At 49.1% G+C, this 21,539-nt stretch overlaps 1 protein-coding gene across 1 annotated transcript; it reads left to right on the top strand.

The window, feature by feature from the left end:
- Positions 1-1,403: 1,403 nt before the first annotated feature.
- LOC309853292 (NACHT, LRR and PYD domains-containing protein 5-like) lies at positions 1,404-21,119 on the top strand (the record flags this gene model as incomplete). The annotated part of the gene is made up of 9 exons (XM_082711131.1): positions 1,404-2,959; positions 4,180-4,350; positions 5,669-5,836; positions 9,410-9,580; positions 11,514-11,684; positions 13,928-14,098; positions 15,902-16,072; positions 17,347-17,517; positions 19,242-21,119. 9 exons carry the CDS (start codon positions 1,404-1,406, stop codon positions 19,372-19,374), a joined length of 2,883 nt encoding a protein of 960 aa, XP_082567257.1. The 3' UTR covers positions 19,375-21,119.
- Positions 21,120-21,539: the final 420 nt, after the last annotated feature.

Genomic DNA, 21,539 nt, shown 5'->3' with positions numbered 1-21,539 from the left:
TTTTTTAAAGATTTTATTTATTTATTTAAGAGAGAGAGAGAGAGAGATCACAAGTAGGCAGAGAGGCAAGCAGAGAGAGAGGGAGATGAAGGCTTCCCACTGAGCAGAGATCCCGATGTGGGACTCGATCCCAGGACCCTGGGATTATGACCTGAGCCAAAGGCAGAAGCTTAACCCACTGAGCCACCCAGGTGCCCTGCTTCCTGTGGTTTTAATACAGTCCCTGAATACCTGTCCCTGATACGGAATAATGAAGTTTAAGATGTAGAACTTCTCTGTAGAGACTTTATGTAGAGATAGTCATTGCCTTATACACCCGTACAGAGAGAGTCGTGCTGCCTTTTTTTTTTTTTTAGAAGATAATAGTATTACTGGCAAATGTAAAGACCCAGGATTGGAGGGATTTCCCTCGTGTTACTGAGTACCTAGCAGATGGCAGAGACCGTTGAAGAGGCCAGAAGTATGGAGATAAAGTTCTTTCACAGTCTAGGTGCTAGACAACAAGATGCATCAAAGTTGCCATTTAGGGAAAGTGCTGGGATAAAAATAAAACCAGATAATGTGAAGGAATTATGGTTTGTAATGACAGTAGTGGCCACTGGTCATTTTTGCCAAGCCCTGGACTAATAAATTTTTTGAAGGCACATTCTCTCTTAAATATTCACTGCAACACTTTAAGAGGATGTTAATCTCCTCTCAGAGATGGGGAAACTGAGGCTCAGAAACTGACAGCATACAGCAGAATGTAGAATTTCAAACAGGATCTGTCTCCCTTCAAGGGCCATGATTGACCTTTTGTGCAGAGCTGGACCCCCGCCTGGAGGGGTTTCTCCACGGGAGTCCAGAGCTGCTGGAGATGCACACCTGTCTCACAAGCCTCGAACTCAGGCCACGGCGCACACATCCTCCGCTCCCCAAGCCTCTCTGTCCTTCAGAGACCATGTAGGACTGTTGGGCAAAGCTCATTCCTTTAACATATACTTAGTGTCCACAGGGTGCCAGGCATCCTCATGAATAATGAAGATGCAACAGTAAATAATTAAGTCCCTGCACGGGGTCTACTGAGGGGACAAGGACAGGAAGCCAACAAAGACGTGATGTATCAGGTATTAAGTGCTGAAAAGAACAATCAAAGGGGACAGATAGAGCGAGTTTGTAGGATGTTCCTAAGCTTTGTGGAAGTGGTCTTGGAGGGACGGAGCTTGTCCTCAGTAGGAAGGAACACAAGAACCATGTCTCACTTAGGGCCACTGATTCTAGGTCCGGGGTTTGGAGGTTTGTTTTGGTTTTTCTTTTTCCCTAAATTCCAGACTTTCTTCAAATGTTGTTTCCTGTTTTTGTTCTCCCTTCCCCTGTCCAACTTGGGCTGTGGAGATAAGACAAGGGACTACAAGGGCTACGTGATGACAAAATTTGCTGCAAAGTCGGATGAATTCCATGGTTTTGAACACCTTGCCTCTGACTGTCCAGAAATGCAAATGTTGCTGGGAGCTTTCAATCCAGACCAGACGGGCTTCCAGCCCCGCACTGTGGTTTTGCACGGAAAATCAGGAATCGGGAAAACCGCTTTGGCCCAAAGGGTCCTGCAGTGCTGGGCGCAGGGTGAACTCTACCAGGTCAGGTTCTCCTACGTCTTCTTCCTCCGTGCCAGAGACATGCAGTGCATGAGGGAGGGCAGCTTTGCAGAGTTAATTTCTGGAGAGTGGCCAGACTCCCCAGTTCCAATGATGGAGATCATGTCCCAACCAGAAAGGCTCTTGTTTATCGTTGACGGTTTTGATGACCTGCACTTCGCCTTCCAAGATGACGACGCGAGTCTCTGTGAAGACTGGGCAGACAAGCGCCCCCCGTCTGTTCTAATGCATAGTCTGCTGAAGAAAGTGCTGCTCCCGGAGTCCTCGCTGATGATCACCGTCAGAGACACGGGCATAGAGAAGCTCAAATCCATGCTCACGTCGCCCCGTTACCTGCTCGTGGGGGGCATCTCCGTGGAGAAGAGGGTCCAGCTGCTCCTTCGGCACATGAAAAACAAGCATCAGAAAATGCAAGCCTTGCGTGCCGTGGCCAACAGCCGCTCGCTGCTGGACGCGTGCCAAGTCCCCGTCTTGGGGTCACTCATCTGTGAGGCTTTGAACCTGCAGGAGGCGTGTGGAGAATGCCTTTCCCCTCCCTGCCACACTCTCACAGGCTTGTACACCACGTTCGTGTTCCACCAGCTCGGCCCACGAGACGCCTCCTGGCGCCGTCTCAGCCAGGATGAGACTGCCGTCTTGAGGAGCCTGTGCCTCCTGGCTGTGCAAGGCGTGTGGCACAGGAAGTTTGTGTTCTATGCGGATGACCTCCGCGCCCATGGACTGCGGGAGTCTGAGCTCTCTGCTCTGCTTCACACAGACCTCCTCCTCCAGGACGGCCGCCGGGAGAGGTGCTGCTATTCCTTCCTGCACATCAGCCTGCAGGAGTTTTGTGCTGCCCTGCACTATGTTCTAGAAGGACTGGAGACAGGGAGTCATCCCTGCCCTGTGCTCAAGCAGGGGTTGGTGGCGCTCCGACCGGCGGGCTCCGACTCCCACCTGCACCAGATGAAGCGGTTCTTGTTCGGCCTCATGAGCAAAGAGGGGACGGGGGCTCTGGAGGTCCTGCTCGGGTGCTGTGTCCCCCGGGCACTGAAGCGGGGGCTTCTGAGCTGGATCTCTCTGCTGGGGCGACAGCCAGGCACCTGCACCCCGCCGGACTTGCTGGATGCCTTCCACTGCCTTTTTGAGACTCAGGACGAGGAGTTTGTCCGGTTGGCATTGGACAGCTTCCAGGAAGTTTGGCTTCCGATAGGGCACCGGACGGACATGCTGGTGTCCGCCTTCTGTCTGCAGCGGTGCCGGTATTTGCAGAGAATCCACATCGAAGTCCCACAGAGCCTCTCGAAGGATGAGTTCTCCGATGCACAGCCCCTCATTCCCCAAGGGTGAGTCTTTCATTTTATTCTTTTTTTTTTTTTTTTACCATTTAGTCTTTTTTTCTTCCTATCCTCATTGTTTTATTATGCTCAATCAGCCAACGTATAATACATCCTTGGTGTTTGATGTCATGTTCAACAACTCGTTAGTTGAGTAGAATACCCAGTGCCCACCACCACACATGCCCTCTTTTTTTTTTTTTAAGATTTTATTTATTAGGGAGGGCAATAAATTAGGGAAGGGGCAAAGGGAGAGGGAGAAGGAGACTCCCCACAGAGCAGGCTCAGTCCCAGGACCTCAGGATCATGACCTGAGCTGAAGGCAGATGCTTAACCAACTGAGCCGCCCAGGCACAGCCCTTCCTTCCCATCTTCATGGAGGTACAATTGACAAATGAAAATCGTACTTATTTAAGATGTACAATTTGGAAAATCATCACCATGATTAGGCTAATTACCATACCCACCACCTCACATAGTTACTCCTCATAGACCTCTGTCTCGTGTAACCGAAACTCCATAGTCTTCCACCAGTATCGCCCCCCACCCCCAGCCACAGGCAACCACCATCCTCTCTCTGCTTCCGAGAGTTTGGCTATTTTAAATGTTAACATTTGAGACCGGATGCGTCTGTCTGTTACTGGCTTATTTCACTTACCATAACGTACTCTAGGTTCATTCCTTCTCCTGCAATTTCCTTCTTTTTTAAAGCTGAGTACCATTCCCTGGTGTGTGTGTGGTGACATTTTCTTCACTCATCCGTCAGCTGTCAGCGGACATTCGTTTCCAAATCTCGGCTGTCGGGGATGATATACTGCACAGATCCTGATTTCAGTTCTTTCCTACAGATGTGATTCCTAGATCATAGGGTAGCTTTATTTTTGCTTTTTTGAGGCAGTTCCATACTGATTTCCACAGTGGCTGTGCCCTTTTCCATTCAAGGGGGTGCCAGAATCTAAGGGCAAACCCAGTTCAGAGGCTGGCAACTCCATGTTGTCTTCGTGTGTCCACCCCCCCCCCCAGGGTATTAAAATGTTCAAGGGGCAGGGTGGGTGTGAGAGCAGGTGATGAAAACACAAGGCGGCGCCACTAAGTTGACCTGAGCACCTCTGAAGCCATGCACGTCCTGCCGTCATACACTGGTTCTTCTCCTCTGACACCACTGGGGCGGTTGCTCGTGTTAAATCCCATCCTGTGGAAGCCAGTATCTATTTCTTTCTCTGTTGTAGGATGCCAGCCAAGACCCTTGCTGCTGAGTGCTGGGAAAGTCTCTGCATCGTGCTCAGTACCCACCCAAGCCTGCGGGAACTCGACCTGAGCGGCAGCGTCCTGAATGAACAGGCCATGAAGACCCTGTGCATCAAGCTGAGGCAGCCAACATGTAAAATACAGAATCTGATGTAAGGCTGCCTGGCACCCCCCACATGTCCATGTCCCTTGGTGTGGCTATGTCACTGCTCTCTTTTCCACCTACCAGAAAAGATCCATTTAAGAATGTAATCAGAGGAGATAGCTGTTGTGGAAGATACAGGAGCCAAGCTCCCAGAGGCACAAAATGGGGAGAAATTAAAGACCCTGTGAAGGGATTATGAAGGCAGGCTCATTCACTCTGGGTATTGAAGGATGAATAGGAGTTCATTAGTAGGGACAAAGGTATGGGGAGCTCCTTGTAGGCAAATGGCTGGAGCATGAGGCCACTGCAAGACCAAAGTACTTGACTTGAGGGAGGCTTTAAATCAGTTCTTAATGCTTTTATGTTCATTAATAAGGTAACAAATATTTGAACCCCTGGTAAGGTCCTGGGTCTGTGGTAGACCTCAGGGTACTCCCCAGGCTCCCGGAGTAGGAGATGAAGTGCTAGTTCTGCCACAGACAAAGGTTCTGCAGCGTTGCCCCTGGGAACCCCTGCTCTTAGCTCTTGCCAAGCAGTGATGAGCCCAAGTCTGTGTCATCCCTGTATCTGTAACACAGTAACCCATCATGTGTGTATTTGTAACTCAGCAGTAACCCATCACGTGTGGTAACAAGATTTGGATGTTACAGGGGTTTCCAGAAGAAGTCCTCTTCAACTTCCTACCTCCCTTATTAACAACTCATAAAATTCCCATGCAACTATATGTATATATTGGCAAATGACTTTTTTTAATCCAAATGGTGTCACAATATACACGCTCGTCTGATATTTGACCTTTCTCTTCAGCCTGAACTTGACCAAATCTGTTTATAGTTCTACTAGTCTCTCTTCTTTTTTTAAGATTTTATTTTTAAACAATCTCTATACCCAGCACGGGGCTTGAACTCACAACCCCAAGATCAAGATTTGCCTTTTCTTCTGACTGAGCCAACCAGACGCCCCTGGAGCTCCATTCTCAATGGACTGAGTGTATTTCACTCATCAGTGTAACTCTCTCCTTCAGCTCCTTGTTGAGATCTTGGGGTATCAGCATCCCTTGACACTGTTTCCAGAACCTGATGTCTCACACATGCTCATGAATTCATTGCTTTAAATTAAGTAAGCGTGGGTCACCTGGCCAGCTCAGTGGGTAGAGCGTGCAACTCTTGATCTGGGGATTGTGGGCTCGAGCCTCACACTGGGTGTAAGATCACTTACACAATTTTTAAAATCTTTAAGAATACATAAATGCAAATGGTGAGAGGAAAACTGGGACACGGCTGTCACCCGGATCTCGTGCATATTTTCCGCTTTCTCTTGAGTAGATTTAAAGATGCTCAGGTTCTCCTGGGCCTTCGTCATCTCTGGATGGTTCTCATTACCAACCATAACATGAAATACCTGAACTTGGAGAGCACTCACCTGAAGGAGGCTGACCTGATGATGGCGTGCCAAACGCTGAGACACCCGAGCTGCTTGCTGGAGTCGCTGAGGTATGCTCTGGGCGTGGCTGCTGCATTTTCAGTTTTGCCCTTGTTGGCTTTCCTTTCTAAATGTTCGCAGCAAGCTGCAAACCCGTGAGAGAGGAAGAGGGCGCCTGGAGAGGGTGGTGCTGGATGGCGTCCATGGGCGGACCTCACGTGCCCCTCTGTGCACCTATGGGCAAGGTGGTAAACTTCATTATGCATATTTAACTATGATGAAAAGGTAACTTTCAGTTACCTTTTAAGATTTTATTTAGGGCGCCTGGGTGGCTCAGTGGGTTAAGCTGCTGCCTTCGGCTCAGGTCATGATCTCAGGGTCCTGGGATCGAGTCCCGCATCGGGCTCTCTGCTCAGCAGGGAGCCTGCTTCCTCCTCTCTCTCTCTGCCTGCCTCTCTGCCTACTTGTAATCTCTCTCTGTCAAATAAATAAATAAAATCTTTTAAAAAAAAGATTTTATTTATTTCGGGGTGCCTGGGTGGCTCAGTGGGTTAAAGCCTCTGCATTTGGCTCGGGTCGTGATCTCAGGGTCCTGGGATCAAGCCCCACATCAGGCTCTCTGCTCAGCGGGGAACCTGCTTCCCCCTCTCTCTCTCTGCCTACTTGTGATCTCTCTGTGTCAAATAAATAAAGTAAGATTCCAACCTCTTTAGGAAAAAAAAAAGATTTTATTTATTTATTCATGAAAGAGAGAGAGAAGCAGAGGCAGACGGAGAAGCAAGGTCCTGCTGATCGAGGAGCCAGATATGGGACTTGATGCTAGAACCCCAGGATCATGACCTAAGCAGAAGGCATATGCTTAACCATCTGAGCCACCCAGATACTCTCAGTTACCTTTTAAAACAGATTAAAACTCTTCAGAGTACAGGGATAGAGGGAACATTCATCAACTTCATAAAATCCATCTATGAAAGACCCACAGTGAATATCTTCCTCAATGGAAAAAAGCTCACAGCCTTCCCGTTGAGATCAGGAACATGACAAGGATGCCCACTCACCACTGTTGTTCAACATAGTATTAGAAGTCCTAGCGACAGCAATCAGACAACAAAGAGAAATAAAAGATATCCATATTGGCAATGAAGAAGTCAAACTCCTTCTTCGCAGATGACATGATACTTTATATGGAAATCCCAAAAGACTCCACCCCCAAACTACTAGAACTCATACAGCTATTCAGTAACATGGCAGGATACAAAGTCAATGTACAGAAATCAGTGGCTTTCTTATACACTAATGATGAAAATACAGAAAGGGAAATTAGAGAATCGATTCCATTTACTGTAGCACCAAGAACCATAAGATACCTGGGAATAAACCTAACCAAAGAGGTAAAGGATCTATACTTGAGGAACTACAGAACACTCGTGAAAGAAATTGAAGAAGACACAAAAAGAGGGAAAACCATTCCATGCTCATGGATCAGAAGAATAAACATTGTTAAAATGTCTGTACTGCTTAGAGCAATCTACACAATCAAAATTCCACTGGCATTTTTCAAAGAGCTGGAGCAAACAATCCTAAAATTTGTATGGAATCAGAAGAGACCCCAAATCACTAAGGAAATGTTGAAAAAGAAAACCAAAACGGGAAGCATCACATTGCCTGATTTCAAGCTTTACTACAAAGCTGTGATCATCAGTGTTTCGTAAAGATAAGAAATGAGGTGATAGCAACCCTCCTGGCAGTTTCTCTTGGAGTTGTACCTTACGTAACTATGACACAACATCAAACTCAGGACACTGACCATCACATGGAGGTCCTTCTCTACCTGTTGGTCACAGGTGGGGACTTATAAAACCACACCATACCCAAGATCAGGGGTCATCACCCTCTTCCCTCTTCCAGCCACACCATCCCTAATCCCTGAAAATAACTGATGTTTACAATCTCCATAATTTTGGACATTTGGACAATGCTTTCTAAGTAGAATCCTATAGTATGTCACTGCCCCCTGATGGGCTTTTTTCTTTATATATATGTGTGTGTGTATATAGACACACATATATTTTTTTTCTTTATATATATATATATATATATATATATATATATATATATATATAATGTGTGTGTGTGTGTACACACAATATATATTTTTTCTTTATATGTGTGTATATATATACACACACACATATACATACATATATACACACATACACACACACATACACACACAAAAATTTTTTTAGAGCAAGAGCGGGGTTAGGGGAGGGAGAAGGAGAGAATCTTAAGCAGACTCCATGCTTAGTGTGGAGCCTGATGTGGGGCTCAATCTCATGACCCTGAGATCAGGATCTGAGCCAAAACCAAGAGTCAGATGTTTAACTGACCGAGCCGCCCAGGCACCTGCCCCCGAGACCGGCTCTTTTTCAATCAGCTGATGCCCCTCGGCTGCATCTGTCAGTGCATGCTCATTTTCAGGGCTGAGTACCACTCAGTAGGACGGATGCACCGCAGTTAGCACAGCCATTCACCTGTCCGGGGCCATTTTGGTCCTTTTCAGTTCAGAGCTGTTACCACAGATTTGTAGATCCTGGGCATGTTTTGCTGATTAAATTAACTTGGTCTAAAGACACTAGTACTGTATGCTTCTGCCGAGACCAAGAAACACAAGGTCTGTTTTGAGCTTTAATGGACCCAGAGCAACTATGGATGAGCGTCTGGCTTTACCCCATGTGTGTCTGGCTTTGCCCCACGTGTGTCTGCCATCCCAAGCCAGGGTCATCGAGACACCGTTCCAGAGAGGAAGACAAACCATAAACAAGCGCAAACAGTCCTGAGAAAGAAGGAAATCCTGCATTTAGCAACAACACGCAGAAACCTTGAGGACATCATGCAAACTGATAAAAGTCAGAGAAAGACAGACACCCTATGATTTCACGTATGGAATCTTAAATAAGCTGAACGCCTAAAAACAGAGTAAAATAGTGTTTATCAGCCACGGGGGGGGGGGGGGAGGGTAGAAAGTAGAAATATGTTGTTGAAAGATACAAACTTGCAACTAGTAGGTGAACAGGTCCTGGAGACCTAGAGCACAGTTTAACAGACAATGACATTGTATTATCAACATAAAACTTGCTAAGAGACTAGGTCTTAATTATTTCCACCACAAAAAGAATTACGTGGCCTGATGGAGGTACCCACTGTTGATACCACAGCAATCACACTGCAGTATATGAATGTTTCAAATCAACATGCTTATACCTTAAACTTATACAATGTTACATGTAAGATATACTTCAGTTTTTTTTTTAAGTGCAAACATTGTCAATCCTTGCTATGCATGAAGTAATGCTGGAGAGGGGGGTTTTGGGTGAGGTGGGGTGGGCCAGCACAGTTAAGTAAGGTTTGGAGACTGGCTGACTCAGTAGAGGTGACACTGAATGAAAAACCGAACCACATAAAGATGAGGGGTTGGGGATGAGGAGGGGCAGTTCAAACACGAGGAACAGCAGGTGCTTAGACCCTGAACCTAGAGCGAACAGTGTCCAGAAATCAGCAACATGGCCAGAGTAGCTGGCGCACAAGGAAATTTGCTTTGGGGTGAGAAATGAGAATGTTTTTCCCGTTGTTTATATCTGCAGGTTGGATCACTGTGGACTAACTCCCGCCTGTTGCCTGGTGATCTCCCAGATCCTTGTTACATCCATCAGCCTAAAATCTCTCAGCCTGGTAGGAAATAAGTTGGCGACCCAGGGTGTAAAGGCTCTCTGTGAGTCCTTGACAGCCTCGCAGTGTGCTCTGCAGAAGCTGATGTGAGTCGCGTTTCTTTCCGGCAGGGATCCTTTCTCTTAACTGACACGGCCCAGGTGGTGGGGTGGAAGGAGAGGAATTAGTGGGTGCCTAAGCCAAGGGTTACAATGGGAGTTCTGACCCCATGGGAGTGCCCTGATATTGAGGTATTTAAAAATTCAGTAAATAACATCTGTGTTTTTGCTACCAAACTCTGAACAATACAAAAGTCTAGGGCAGAAGCCAAAGGTGTGGAACCAGAGAGAAGAATGTTGGCTGCCAGGGGCTGGCAGTTGAGGGGAGAAACGGGGAGGAGTTGGTTAAAGGGTACAGATGTACTGTTAAAAGACACGTAAGATCTGGGATCTAACATACGGCATTGCACTCATAGTTAGTACTGCTGTGTTACATACTGGAAAGTTTCACCAGCACCAAAATCCCAGTCTTAGCCTGAGGTTGGAGTTGCCATCCATGAGGTCCTAGAACACCAGGCTGTGTGTTCAGTGTTCTCGTCCCATGAATGCCATCCTCACAGCCTGCTGGCTAGGAAGTATTTCCACCCCATTGGCTGATAAGGAAAATAGAATCCAGAAGAAGGGACATCTCTTGTCTAGGGTCACATAGGGAATAAAAAGCAAAACTATAACCCGAGCTCTGGTTTGACACCTAAGGCTAGGAAATCTCCCCTTGACCTACAGTCTGGGCGAAGTTGTTTCCCACACCTCTCCCAAAGCATGTCATGTCAATAACATCCTGCTTTCATGGGGAGTTTGAGTCTAAAGTCCTAGAAAAAATTAAAAACAAAATGATACCAATTACCTTATAAAGTCCTGAGGGGGAAAGGATCACCTTAGAAGCAACATATCTTCTCTCCCTCAGTCTGTAGGGGTTAGACGTTCCCTCTATCCTCTTACGCTCAGTGTCTGAGGCCTGCAAATTAAACTCATGACTGACAAGAGAAAGGGCACACATATTTTATTGGTACTACTTTTTTTTAATGGGCAAGGAGGCGTCACAGAAAAGATGTGAGAACCCCAAAGAAGTGGTTAGACTCAAGCTTCTATGTCATTTTACCAAAGTTACACTAAATTACAGAGAAGTGACTAGACAAAAGGTGTTTGGGGCTTCTAGGGGCTGATAAATTGTGGGTAGGTGACTAGTATATGAGAAGGAACTAATGGTAAGGATTATATGATGACCCTTCTCCATGTCCTGTCCATCTTTGGTGCAAGGGTTATTCTCTTGCTGGTACCAAAGAGGAGGGACACATGTACAAGAGAAACCCACGCCCTGTTTTAGGCAGATGGGGGAGAACACAGAGCCCTTCCTGTGTCTGCTTTTTCTCAGCTGCTCTCAGCTCAAGATCATCCTTATGCCAAAGTGACGTGTTTCAGGCCTACATAGCCTGACCCCCTTCTAATCCAAGCCAGCCAGTAGTTCTTCATCCAAATAAGCCGCTCTCGGTAATATGGAGTAAATGCTTGTTTTCACATGATTTTAAGCACTTTAGATGTGTTAGTTCATTTAACTTTGACACAATCCCATGAGAGAAGTACAACGAACTTCTCGTTTTTAAGTGTTATTGTGTACTGAGCTCTGAGACACAGATGACTGGGAAGGTCACCTTCTAAATAGGGGGTCCCTCTTCTCAGCAACACCTCATGGCACATGTGAAGAGCAAAGACACCTGGAGGGGGAGCAGGCTGACCTCGTCCATGTGTTTCCCGTTGTGGGTGATGGCAGATCTCGTCACCCAGGCCACCCAGAACATCAGGGTTGGGTTTGCAAGTTAAATCCAAGACACAGTGTGACATCATCATATGTCTTTGAGGGCATGGTCAGCCACGGGCTGGCATTTCTGTCCCTTCCTTGGGATGGAGGGAGGGAACCTTCAGAACAGACCTCATGCTCCCCACCCCCCCCACCCCCCCCCCACCCCTGGCTCTCTCCTTGCAGACTGGGGAACTGTGGCCTCACAGCTGCCGACTGCCGGGACCTGGCCTCCGCCCTCATCAGCAACCGGAGTTTGACGCACCTGTGCCTGTCAAGCAACAGCCTGGGGCGCGAAGGCGTGAATCTGTTGTGTTGCGCCATAAAGCTGCCCAGCTGCGGGCTACAGAGGCTGATGTGAGTCCAGCTCGCTTTCCTGGGGGGGACGGCATTGCTTTTTCACAAACAGCATGTCCCCCAGCCAAGCTCAGAGCCATGGGAGCATGGTTACACAGTGAAGGGGACAGATGAGGGCAGCGTCCCGTCCTGCCGATTCCCTCCGTGCATGGAGACGCCCACGTCTGCCTGTTTTCCTGCCATGGGAAGTCCTCGTTTATCCAAATCCAGGCGGTTCTCATTCTTTCCTGCAGTTCAGGTCTACTAAGTCACCAGCGCTCGCAGAGGAGCACAGGGCTAGGTTTCCTGAGAGCCTCCAGTCTCGTTTTCATCAATGAACCGGCGCCTAACCTTGCTTTGTGTGTTTCTGTTTGAAGACCCCTTATTGAATGCGTATCGCTGATTCGTTCTCGTGGCGCTCCGGGCATACAGCGCTGTAACTCCCGGTGGAACAAAGCTCCTCTACGAAGCACGTACTCCGGACACCAGCACAGCTGCGCAGGCGCGCGGGAATGCAGGGCTGGACTTCAGTCCAGCCGGTGAGCGCCACAACTTAAACAACCAAATCACCAACAAAAATCACAAAAACGCAAAAAACGTGGCACTAACTGGATCATGGAAAGGAGATCTGTTGACAACGAATTTGAAACGAGTTCACCCTCCGTGGTGAGCGTGTACATCGGGCGGCTTGAATATTGCTCTGCTGTGCACACACACGTGCGTCCGTGAAGGGCCACGGGGACGGATTCAGGCGGCAGTGAACAAATCTTAGCAAGCACACAAACGTGCAAATGCACATCCCATGAATAATGAGGACTAACACCATTAAGCACAGGAGACCAGCGAACATTCTCAGTTGTTGGTGTTGCGGGGAGGACCAGTGCGGTCCCTGGGTTCACAGAGCTTAGGTTCTGGGAGGGGAAGCTGATAACTGAGATTTTCAGATGATGGTATTGGTGACCCAGGGTCGGCAGCCACAGAGGTGGTGTCCCAGCACTCCAGACAGTACCACACGCACAGCTAGGGGAGGCCGTGTCCTCTAGGTAGTGGACAGCAAGCAGTCTCCTTAAATGCTTTAACAGCTGCCACCCGTGGCCAGGGTCCTCTTCCAGCCCACATCTTTGGTCCGCTGGTGAGAACAAGAGACCAGTGTCACACCTGTTCCACACGTCAGCTTGCCTTGCTGGGATCCCTTCCCTTTTTGCCATTTCACCCCCACTGACCAGTTAGCTCACCAATAACGCTGTAATTTAAAAAATCAACATAGGCTAATGGTCTATCTGTGGCCGTAAATTCTGTTAAAGAATATAACTTGAATGTGCTTGTCTACCTTGTGGGCTCCAAGGTTCCTCGGTGAGTAAGTTATGGAGAGATACTGAGGTTGGTAGACAGAAGAGTGACCCCCTACCCCAAAAAAGTCCATGTCCTGGTCCCTGTAAATATGTAAACTCACGTGGTAAAAGAAATTTTGCAGGTGTGATCAAATTAAGGGCTTTGAGATGAGAAATTATCTTGGATTATCTGAGTAGCCCTAATGTCCTCGAAGGGGTTGTTATGAGGGAAAGGAGAAGTGGAGAGGAGATACAGTAACAGGGGATGCTGACTGAAGACCAGGAACCAAAGATTTGAGCATCCCTATAAAAAGCCAGAAAAGGCAAGAAAACCAATTCTTTGGAGTCTCCAGAAGGAACACAGCCCTACTGATACCTTGATTTTTGCCTCAGTAAAAATCCACTAAACTCTAGAACTACAAGATGGGTGTGTGGTTTTTTTTTAATATTTTATTTATTTATTTGACAGAGATCACAAGTAGGCAGAGAGGCAGGCAGAGAGAGAGGAGGAAGCAGGCTTCCTGCTGAGCAGAGAGCCTGATGTGGGGCTCGATCCCAGGACCCTAGGATCATGACCTGAGCCGAAAGCAGAGGCTTTAACCCACTGAGCCACCCAGGTGCCCCCCAAGATGGATGTGTGTTTTAAGCCACTAAGTTCATGGTAATTCGTTACGGTGGTCATAGGAAAGTGACACGTCAAGTACGAAGGAAAATTAAAAAGAGGATCTTGAACATCTGGTGCGTGCATTTGGCCAGACTTTGCCAAGCACTGGACGGTCATCCTGTCACCCAAGCCGAAACCTCCTTAAGTGTGCTCCCTTACATAATTCCCTCTTAAAGGAGGAGGAAGCTGAGGCCAACAGAAGTGACTTACCCAAGGTGACGCCAAGTCATGGGTATGACCTTCCTCTTTCCCTTGTGTGTGTCCTACAGACTAAATGAGTGCAACCTGGATGTCGCCGGCTGTGGCTTTCTTGCGTTCGCCCTTATGGGCAACAAACGTCTGACACATCTGAGCCTCAGCATGAACCCTGTGGAAGATGATGGGATGAACCTTCTCTGTGAGGTCCTGATGGAACCATCTTGTCACCTCCAGGACCTGGAGTAAGTTTCAATAGTGGTTGGGGGGTCAGCTCTCCCATATTGGGGCCTGGGGTTCCTAGCAAGTCCAGAGACGTGAGTGGGAAGACTGGTACCAAAACTTAGTTCTTGGTAATTGGGTCTACTTGGGTCAACGGATGCTCCTGTTTTCCCAGGTCTGCCACAGTGAGTGTGGGAAGGACATGGGAAGGAGTCCGGACAGGAGCCCCATGATACCATTGTTGGAGCTTACATCACCCTCGATTTCCAAAACCCGCTCACCCCTCACAAGACCTCTGCTTGCCCTAAGTGACTCTTCAGCTGTTCATTCTGTATGTAGGGTAGAGAGGGAGGGCTCGCTCTCAACACCTTCTCCCTCCAGGGCTCAATTTCTTTACCTTTTATTAAAATGTTTCTCTTCAATAAGAGTACTCTGTCCTTAAACAGACTACAGGAAAGTTAAAAGTCCTTGATGAGCGGAAATACATCCCCAGGCTAACAACTGAGCAGTTAATGTTGTTAATACTTCGGCAAATTCCTCCTGGAGGCACAATCATTACAAAGAAAGGATCCCAGCGGTTACCGCTGAGAGGGTTCTTGCCACATGGCAGGCCCAGCGCTTTCAACATTTCACGTGTCTAGACTCACGTAGTCCCCCTACCAGCCATTTCTAGGGGAGACCAGAAGTCCCTTAGGAGCCAAAACCTGGCCTTCTGGTCTCACTTGAGGATCTGCAGACCATAATCCTAAACTAGGTAAGGTATGGAATTCCCCTTAATGATGCATCATAACTTTAAAAATCCCCCAAAGCTGGACACTGGGCTTCTGCCCAATGTTTTAGTCATGCGTGCCTTCTAAATCTTTGTGTCCTTGGTAGTATCGTCTTCTCAGTGACAAAGGTAAAATCAGCGAACCAAAAAGTAGGACCATTTTAATATCTCTCCTTCTCCGATAATAAACAAAAGAAAGAAACCGGATAGAGATCGTAGCCCACAGATCTGAGTGCTCCCCACCCAAGCGTCCATTCCTACGTTTGTGTTCACAAACCCGTCATCTCAAGCTCTACTCTGGCACGGTGTAGACACTAACGCTTAATCACTTGGAGGTGCCGCTTCTTTGGGGTCACAGTTACGTGCTGGGGGTCGTGTCCTCACTATCATCGCCGAACCTCGCTGGCATCTGAGGCTTGGCCACTCCACCTGGTGGGCAGGTGTGAGCCCTGGCAGCTGAGCTCCTGCTCACTCTCAGTGTGGACGCCTCGTGAAGCTGGGCGCTCTCATCCCCAGGGGATGGTTCTATTCTTAGATGAAGACAGGAGACCGAGGAGCTGTTTCCATCATCTACGCAGATGAGTCATCCGCTAGAGGCCTTCTCCGTCCTCATCTTCCCCATTCATCCTGGGAACAGAAGCACAAAACCCCTCTCCTTTCGGACCCCAACCCCATCTAGCATTTCGGTACCTTCTGTCATCTGTCCTGGTTTCTCACCCTCTCAGGGACTCTCCCAGCTTCTCCTCACTTGTGTTTTTCCCTGTCTCTTTCTCTCCATCCACCAGGGAGAATCTGTATCCCACCTGCAGGCGGGAAGCACCCTCTGGCAGGCTCTCTTCTTCTTCCAAAGATCCCTCCAGCCCCATCCCGTGAGCTCCCCGCCCGCCACTACCAGCCCTCCTCACCTGAGCCCCGGACGCTGCCCAGACTGAGCCACTCCCAGGGACGGACAGAAAGGTTCCCGGTGCGGAAGGAGTCGAGGAGAGCTCCGCCGAGGCTTCTGGGCACCACCCCCCTCTAGCACGCTCCTCAAAGGACACGGGTTCTCCTCTTGCAGGATGGTTAAGTGTCACCTCACGGCCACCTGCTGCAAGAAGCTGTCCTGCGTGATCACGAGGAACAAACACTTGAAAAGCCTGGATCTGGCTGTGAACGCCCTGGGAGATGACGGCATCATGGCGCTGTGCGAGGGGCTGAGGCACCGGAGGGCTTCTGTGTGCAGGCTGGGGTGAGTGCGGCCCGAGGTCCCAGGCCCCGGGTGTGAGGGCTGGGGAGGGGAAGGGGGAGCTGAGCACGCTGTTGCTGAACGAGGTGGTGTCCCCACTCTCACGATCCCATCGGAACCACCCGCGTTCTGCAGCTGCTCAAGAAACGAGCTCGACCCCTTTGCATCAACATAAAGCCATTTCCGGGGAAAGCCCTGGACGTTCCACCATGAAACCACTTGATATCTGTCCCCACGCTCCCTTCTTTCTGAAACAATGAGGGAAGGATCCCTACCGCTTTCAGCTTAACCTCACTCCCGTGGGGGATCCGTGCTGTGCCTTGTGCGCTCACGGAATTCCCTCCCCTTGCCTCTTTCCACAGTCTGCCTCGTAGAGACTTCCTGTTTTCACGGAGGTTTTGATAGTATTTTAGAAGCAAAACCAATAATAACAGTAAGCTTTATCCAAACCTACCTCACCATCCAACTATAGGCAGTTAAAACTATGCGAGCACACCCCACAACTTCTTACCCTATCAAGGAACATCCCAAACACACAAAGTCTAGGATGATTGGGACATTAAAAACCTGCTTGCTCACTGCCCAGTTTCAATGGTGGCCAGTGTTTCACTCCACCTGGTAAACCGTATCATAGCTTGTTGTCCCCCTCTGAGTACCTCGACACGCATCTCCAACACAGGAGAACACAGCTGCCATCCAGTTACTACATCTCACGAAGCTGTCCAGCCATTGGCGGCTCCTAGGATAAAATCCTAAATCCTTAATGGGACCTACAATGCCCAGCCTCCTCTCGCACAGGGAACCTCTGGCTCCCCTGTGGTTCACTGTCCGTGGCTCAGATGTGTCCCAGCCTCCCTCCTACAAGGGCCAGCAATTCCCCACCCCTATAACTACTTCTTGCCCCGTTCATCTGGCTTCCTTCTTGTCTCTCCAGTTCTGGGTGAAGTGCAGGTTCTCAGCAAGTCTTTCTCTGTGTTTCTTGTTTTGTTTCCTGGTTGCAAGCTCTCTCGCCTGACATTTTGCATTCTTTACACAACTGTCATTAAGTCACCCAGCGCCTCTTAACAGGAAAACCAGCAGCCGGGGTAGGTAGCATCATTGCCTGGGAATCGTCAGAAATGGAAATGTCCAGGTTCCTCCCCCAGAACTGCGGGACCAGAAACGCCAGGGGTAGAGCCCACCACCACCCCCATCTTAAACATTGTCTTGGAAGTCCAATGGGTTGAAGGGTCAGTCACTGAACTTTGGAGGCATTTCTTGGCATGTTGGCCCTGCAGGTTGGAAGCGTGTGGACTGACTTCTGGTTGCTGCAAGGCCCTCGCCACAGCCATCCTTGGCAGCCAGTGCCTGACCAGCTTGAATCTGATGCGGAACGATCTCAGCCCTGAAGGAATGACAACGCTGTGTCTGGCCCTTGTGCAGCCCACATGCAACCTACAGATAATCGGGTGAGTCCCTGGCAATTATCTTCCAAGACACACACCCCCTTCTGCTGCAGGTATGCTGGTCGGGGGAGGAACCCCTTATCCTGAGGCTCGACAACCAGATCCTTGTTCAACCAGTAAGCACCCACTGTGCTCCAGGCACCGTCCTGGGGATGCAGGGGTAGAGACAGAGGCAAGGTGCCTGATATCACGGGCCTTACTTCTGGAAGGTCTGAGGAAGAACAGAGAGACAACATGCAAATAAGATGTTTATCCTTCAGAAGTAGAATTTCTGTATGACCCAGCAATTCTGAGCGCACCCCCAACAGGACTGAAACCAGGATCTAGAAGAATTACTTGTTCACCCACGTTTACAACAGCATCATTCACAGACGTCCAGAGGTGGAAGGAACCCAGGTGTCTGCTGTCTGGCGAATGGGTGAATGAAGCGTGATCTGTCCACACAGTGGACTGTCTCTCAGCATTAAAACCAAAGGACATCCTGACACCTGTTGTAACAGGGACAAACCTCCCTGTTATTATGCTCAGTGAAGTAATCAGATGCAGGAAGAGGATAGTGCAGGGTCCTACTTGAGTGAGGTCCCCAGAGCAGGCAAAGTCATAGAGACCAATGGTCAGCGGTGGCACCAGGGGCTGGGGAAGGGGGGTAGGGAGTCGGTGTGTGATGGGCACAGAGTGTCAGCTGGGAATATGAAAAGTCATGAGGACAGATGGTGGAGATGGCCACCCAACCACCCACTGAAAAACGGTTAGGACGGACAGCCTGCGGAGGCTGGCTGATCTCTGTTGGTTTCAAGAGCAGACGGTGGTTGGGGTCCTACAGCGGTCAGTGTCAGTGTATGGACGTAACAGGGTGGTTGTAGTGGGGGATGTGAGGGCCAGGACGGACTGGAAGACAGAGCTCTGCAGACTCCGAGACCTCGGTGTGGGCAGGGGAACTCCCAGCGACATCTCAGCAAATAGGATGCAAAGGCAGGAGACTGGGCCGAAAGAGAGCATATTTGTATCAATGACTCACAAAGCAGTGTAGCTTTGGGTAAACTGAGCCCGTGATCATGGGACTCAGCAGTTGAAGAGTCAGACCTGGATTTTACTCAGGGACCATCTGGGAGCCAATTTCCCTGTCTGTAAGACGGAGACGACGCTGTGTACCTACTGAATACCTCCTTCTCCTGCCCACCACACGTGCTTCGCGAGGGCAGGCACTTAGCCTTACTCACCACCCTGCCTCCACACCTTGTCACAAGACCCGGCACAAAGCAGGTTCTCAGGAAGGAGTTCACGGATGGGTGAGTGACCGTGCCTGTCTCTGGGGACCGTGGTGAGAGGCTGATGCTTACAGAAGCTTGGTGCAGCACAAATACATCCCAGCACACCTGCACATGCAGGGATCTATTCTTCTATGGAGCGCCTCAAGAGTATGAGAAGAGGGGTGCCTGGGGGGCTCAGTGGGTTAAAGCCTCTACCTTCTGCTCAGGGTCCTGGGATGGAGCCCCGTATCGGGCTCTCTGCTCGGCCGGGAGCCTGCTTCCTCCTCTCTCCCTGCCTGCCTCTCTGCCTGCTTGTGATCTCTGTCTGTCAAATAAATCTTTAAAAAAACAAACAAACAAAAAAAGAGTACGAGAAGAGTCTTCAAATCCTTGGTGGGGTTTTCAGGACTTTTAAGGAAAGGAGAAGCAGTCAGAAGCAAATCCCCAGAGTAACGTGTCCCCTTTCTGCCTCCCCAGGTTGTGGAAATGGCAATATCCCACTCAAACAAGGAAGCTGCTAGAGGAGGTCCAACGACAAAAGCCACAGATGATAATTGGTGACCGCTGGTATTCTACTGATGAAGATGACCGGTACTGGTGGAAAAACTGAAAACAAGAACTGCCCCCCACCGACACGCACACACGCGCTCTGATGGAGGAACATAAAAGCAGTCTTCTGGGGCAAGCTGTACCCAGGAGCTCCCTCTCAGAAATGGAATACGAGTTCCGGTTCTCACGAAACCCTCACTGGTGACCATTCTCATATGTCCCATGTAATTCACTTATTGCATTTGCCTCCAACATAGGCTGTAATGTTCTGACCCTAGGATCTCAGTGTCTATGACATGTCTGTCCTACCTCAGGCATGTGAAGAAAACCAAATAAAATAAGCACTGGGCGCATTTAGGGAATAAGCACCTCATGACCTTGAGCAGTGGGGATATGATCCAGGGGAAGAGTGGGAGGACTTAGGTCCTAAGAGAGGCCCCCAGATGTGGCTGATACAAACCTGTTGGTGTTAGAAAAAATTAAAGCACAATCTGAAAGGCAAAGGGTGGTGTTAGCATCACTCTCTCGACATAAATGAATGAAATGCTTAGCGTCCTGCAGAACTGGTCTACCATGGTCTCAGAGAAGCACAGGCTGATCTTCCATAGGCTGGGGTTTGGGGGAAGCATGGAGTTCAGGGATGGGTGAGTCTCTGTGGGGAGTTGTGACCTGCAGTTCCTCGGGTAAGACTGCGTGGCATACACAGGTGTGCTCATCAGAGTGAACCCCTCCTGACCGGCTGAGTCCTCAGAAGCTGAGGGGAGTCCTTCGTTGGCCTGTCAAGAATGTTCCCTGGGGCAAGCTGTCTTGGACCCATTTAACGGGTTTACCCCTGGCTGGGTAGCTGCTTGTTACCATGGCTACAGAGCAGTCTCTTCCTAGGAAAGTGGGATATTCTTGTGTTCTCACCAGTGTGTCCTTTCCATCAGTCCTTCCGTTTATGGCTCTGGTCTATGACAATGGTAGCTAACACGGACCTTCCTGTGTGCCAGATTCTACACAATGAACAATCCACACATTAACTTATTGGTCTTAGAATTCATGATTTGTTTCCGCAAACCTGGAAACATTTAAGGCTGTTCCCTGTGGGCTCAGGTTACAAGGGCTCTGCCTGCTGCCTCTCAGCCCTGTGATGCGGCTGATGGAAATTCAGACCAAGCAGAGGAGAAAGGCCAGCCTCGAAGTTTCCTTGGGCTTCTGTTGCTAGTGTTATCTTCCATCTCTGATGTCTCTCCAGGAACAGTGTTTAAATGCGTGTTCTGGAAATATTCACATTACATAATGCTTGTGCCTTGGACCCACGGGGCCTGGTCTGTGTGATGGGAATGGGGGAGTGATGTCACAGTTATGCCTCCTAATTAGAGACGTCCCAGTCTTCAGAGCACCGGCTCTCCCACTCGGGACATGGGACCGGCTGGCCTACAGAGCCGGTGAGGCAGCCCCACTGATGTTGGGGTCAAATGCTAATAAAGCATACTGTTTCAGTCTTTTAAAAAGAAATACCACCTTGGGCGCCTGGGCAGCTCACTGGGTTAAAGCCTCTGCTTTCGGCTCAGTTCATGATCCCAGGGTCCTGGGATCGAGCTCTGCATCAGGCTCTCTGCTCAGCAGGGAGCCTGCTTCCCTTCCTCTCTCTCTGCCTGCCTCTCTGTCTACTTATAATCTCTGTCAAATTAAAGAAAAAAAATACCACCTTACATAGACCTAAAAATACCTATCGCCTGCCTTCTGTGTTTCATGGAGTCTCTTGACCACTGTCTGTTCCTCTCTCCCCTGGACGGTTCTTAGGTCCCACTTCAGAAAATCGCTGCCCGAAAAGGAAGATCCACGAGAGAAGGCAACGAGTTTTTAACTCAGACCTGTGTTGGCATCCTGGCTCTTCTAAATTATTCTGATGACCCGAGACAAATGCCAGTCACAGACTTAGCAGCTGGAAACACCTTACCTCACAGTGTCTGTGGGTCAGGAGTCTGAGCATGGATTAACTGGGTCCTCTGCCTCGGGATCTCACGAAGACATGATGAATGTGCTCGGTGGGGTCATGGTCTCATCAGAGATTCAACCGGGGAGGAGCTCTTCCAAATTCAGGTGGTTCCTGGAGGCATTCACTTCTTAGCAGGCGACCAGACAGAGGCTCTCGGTGTCAGGGGGCATTCCTGGCTACTTGTCACACTGCCCCCTGCTGTGGAAGATCCTTTCTTTGAAGCTAGAGAGTCTCCCTACAAG

The sequence above is a fragment of the Mustela nivalis genome (assembly GCF_964662115.1).
Source record: "Mustela nivalis genome assembly, chromosome: 18".
Classification (NCBI taxonomy): Eukaryota; Metazoa; Chordata; class Mammalia; order Carnivora; family Mustelidae; genus Mustela; species Mustela nivalis.
This window is presented reverse-complemented; position numbering and strand designations above follow the sequence as displayed.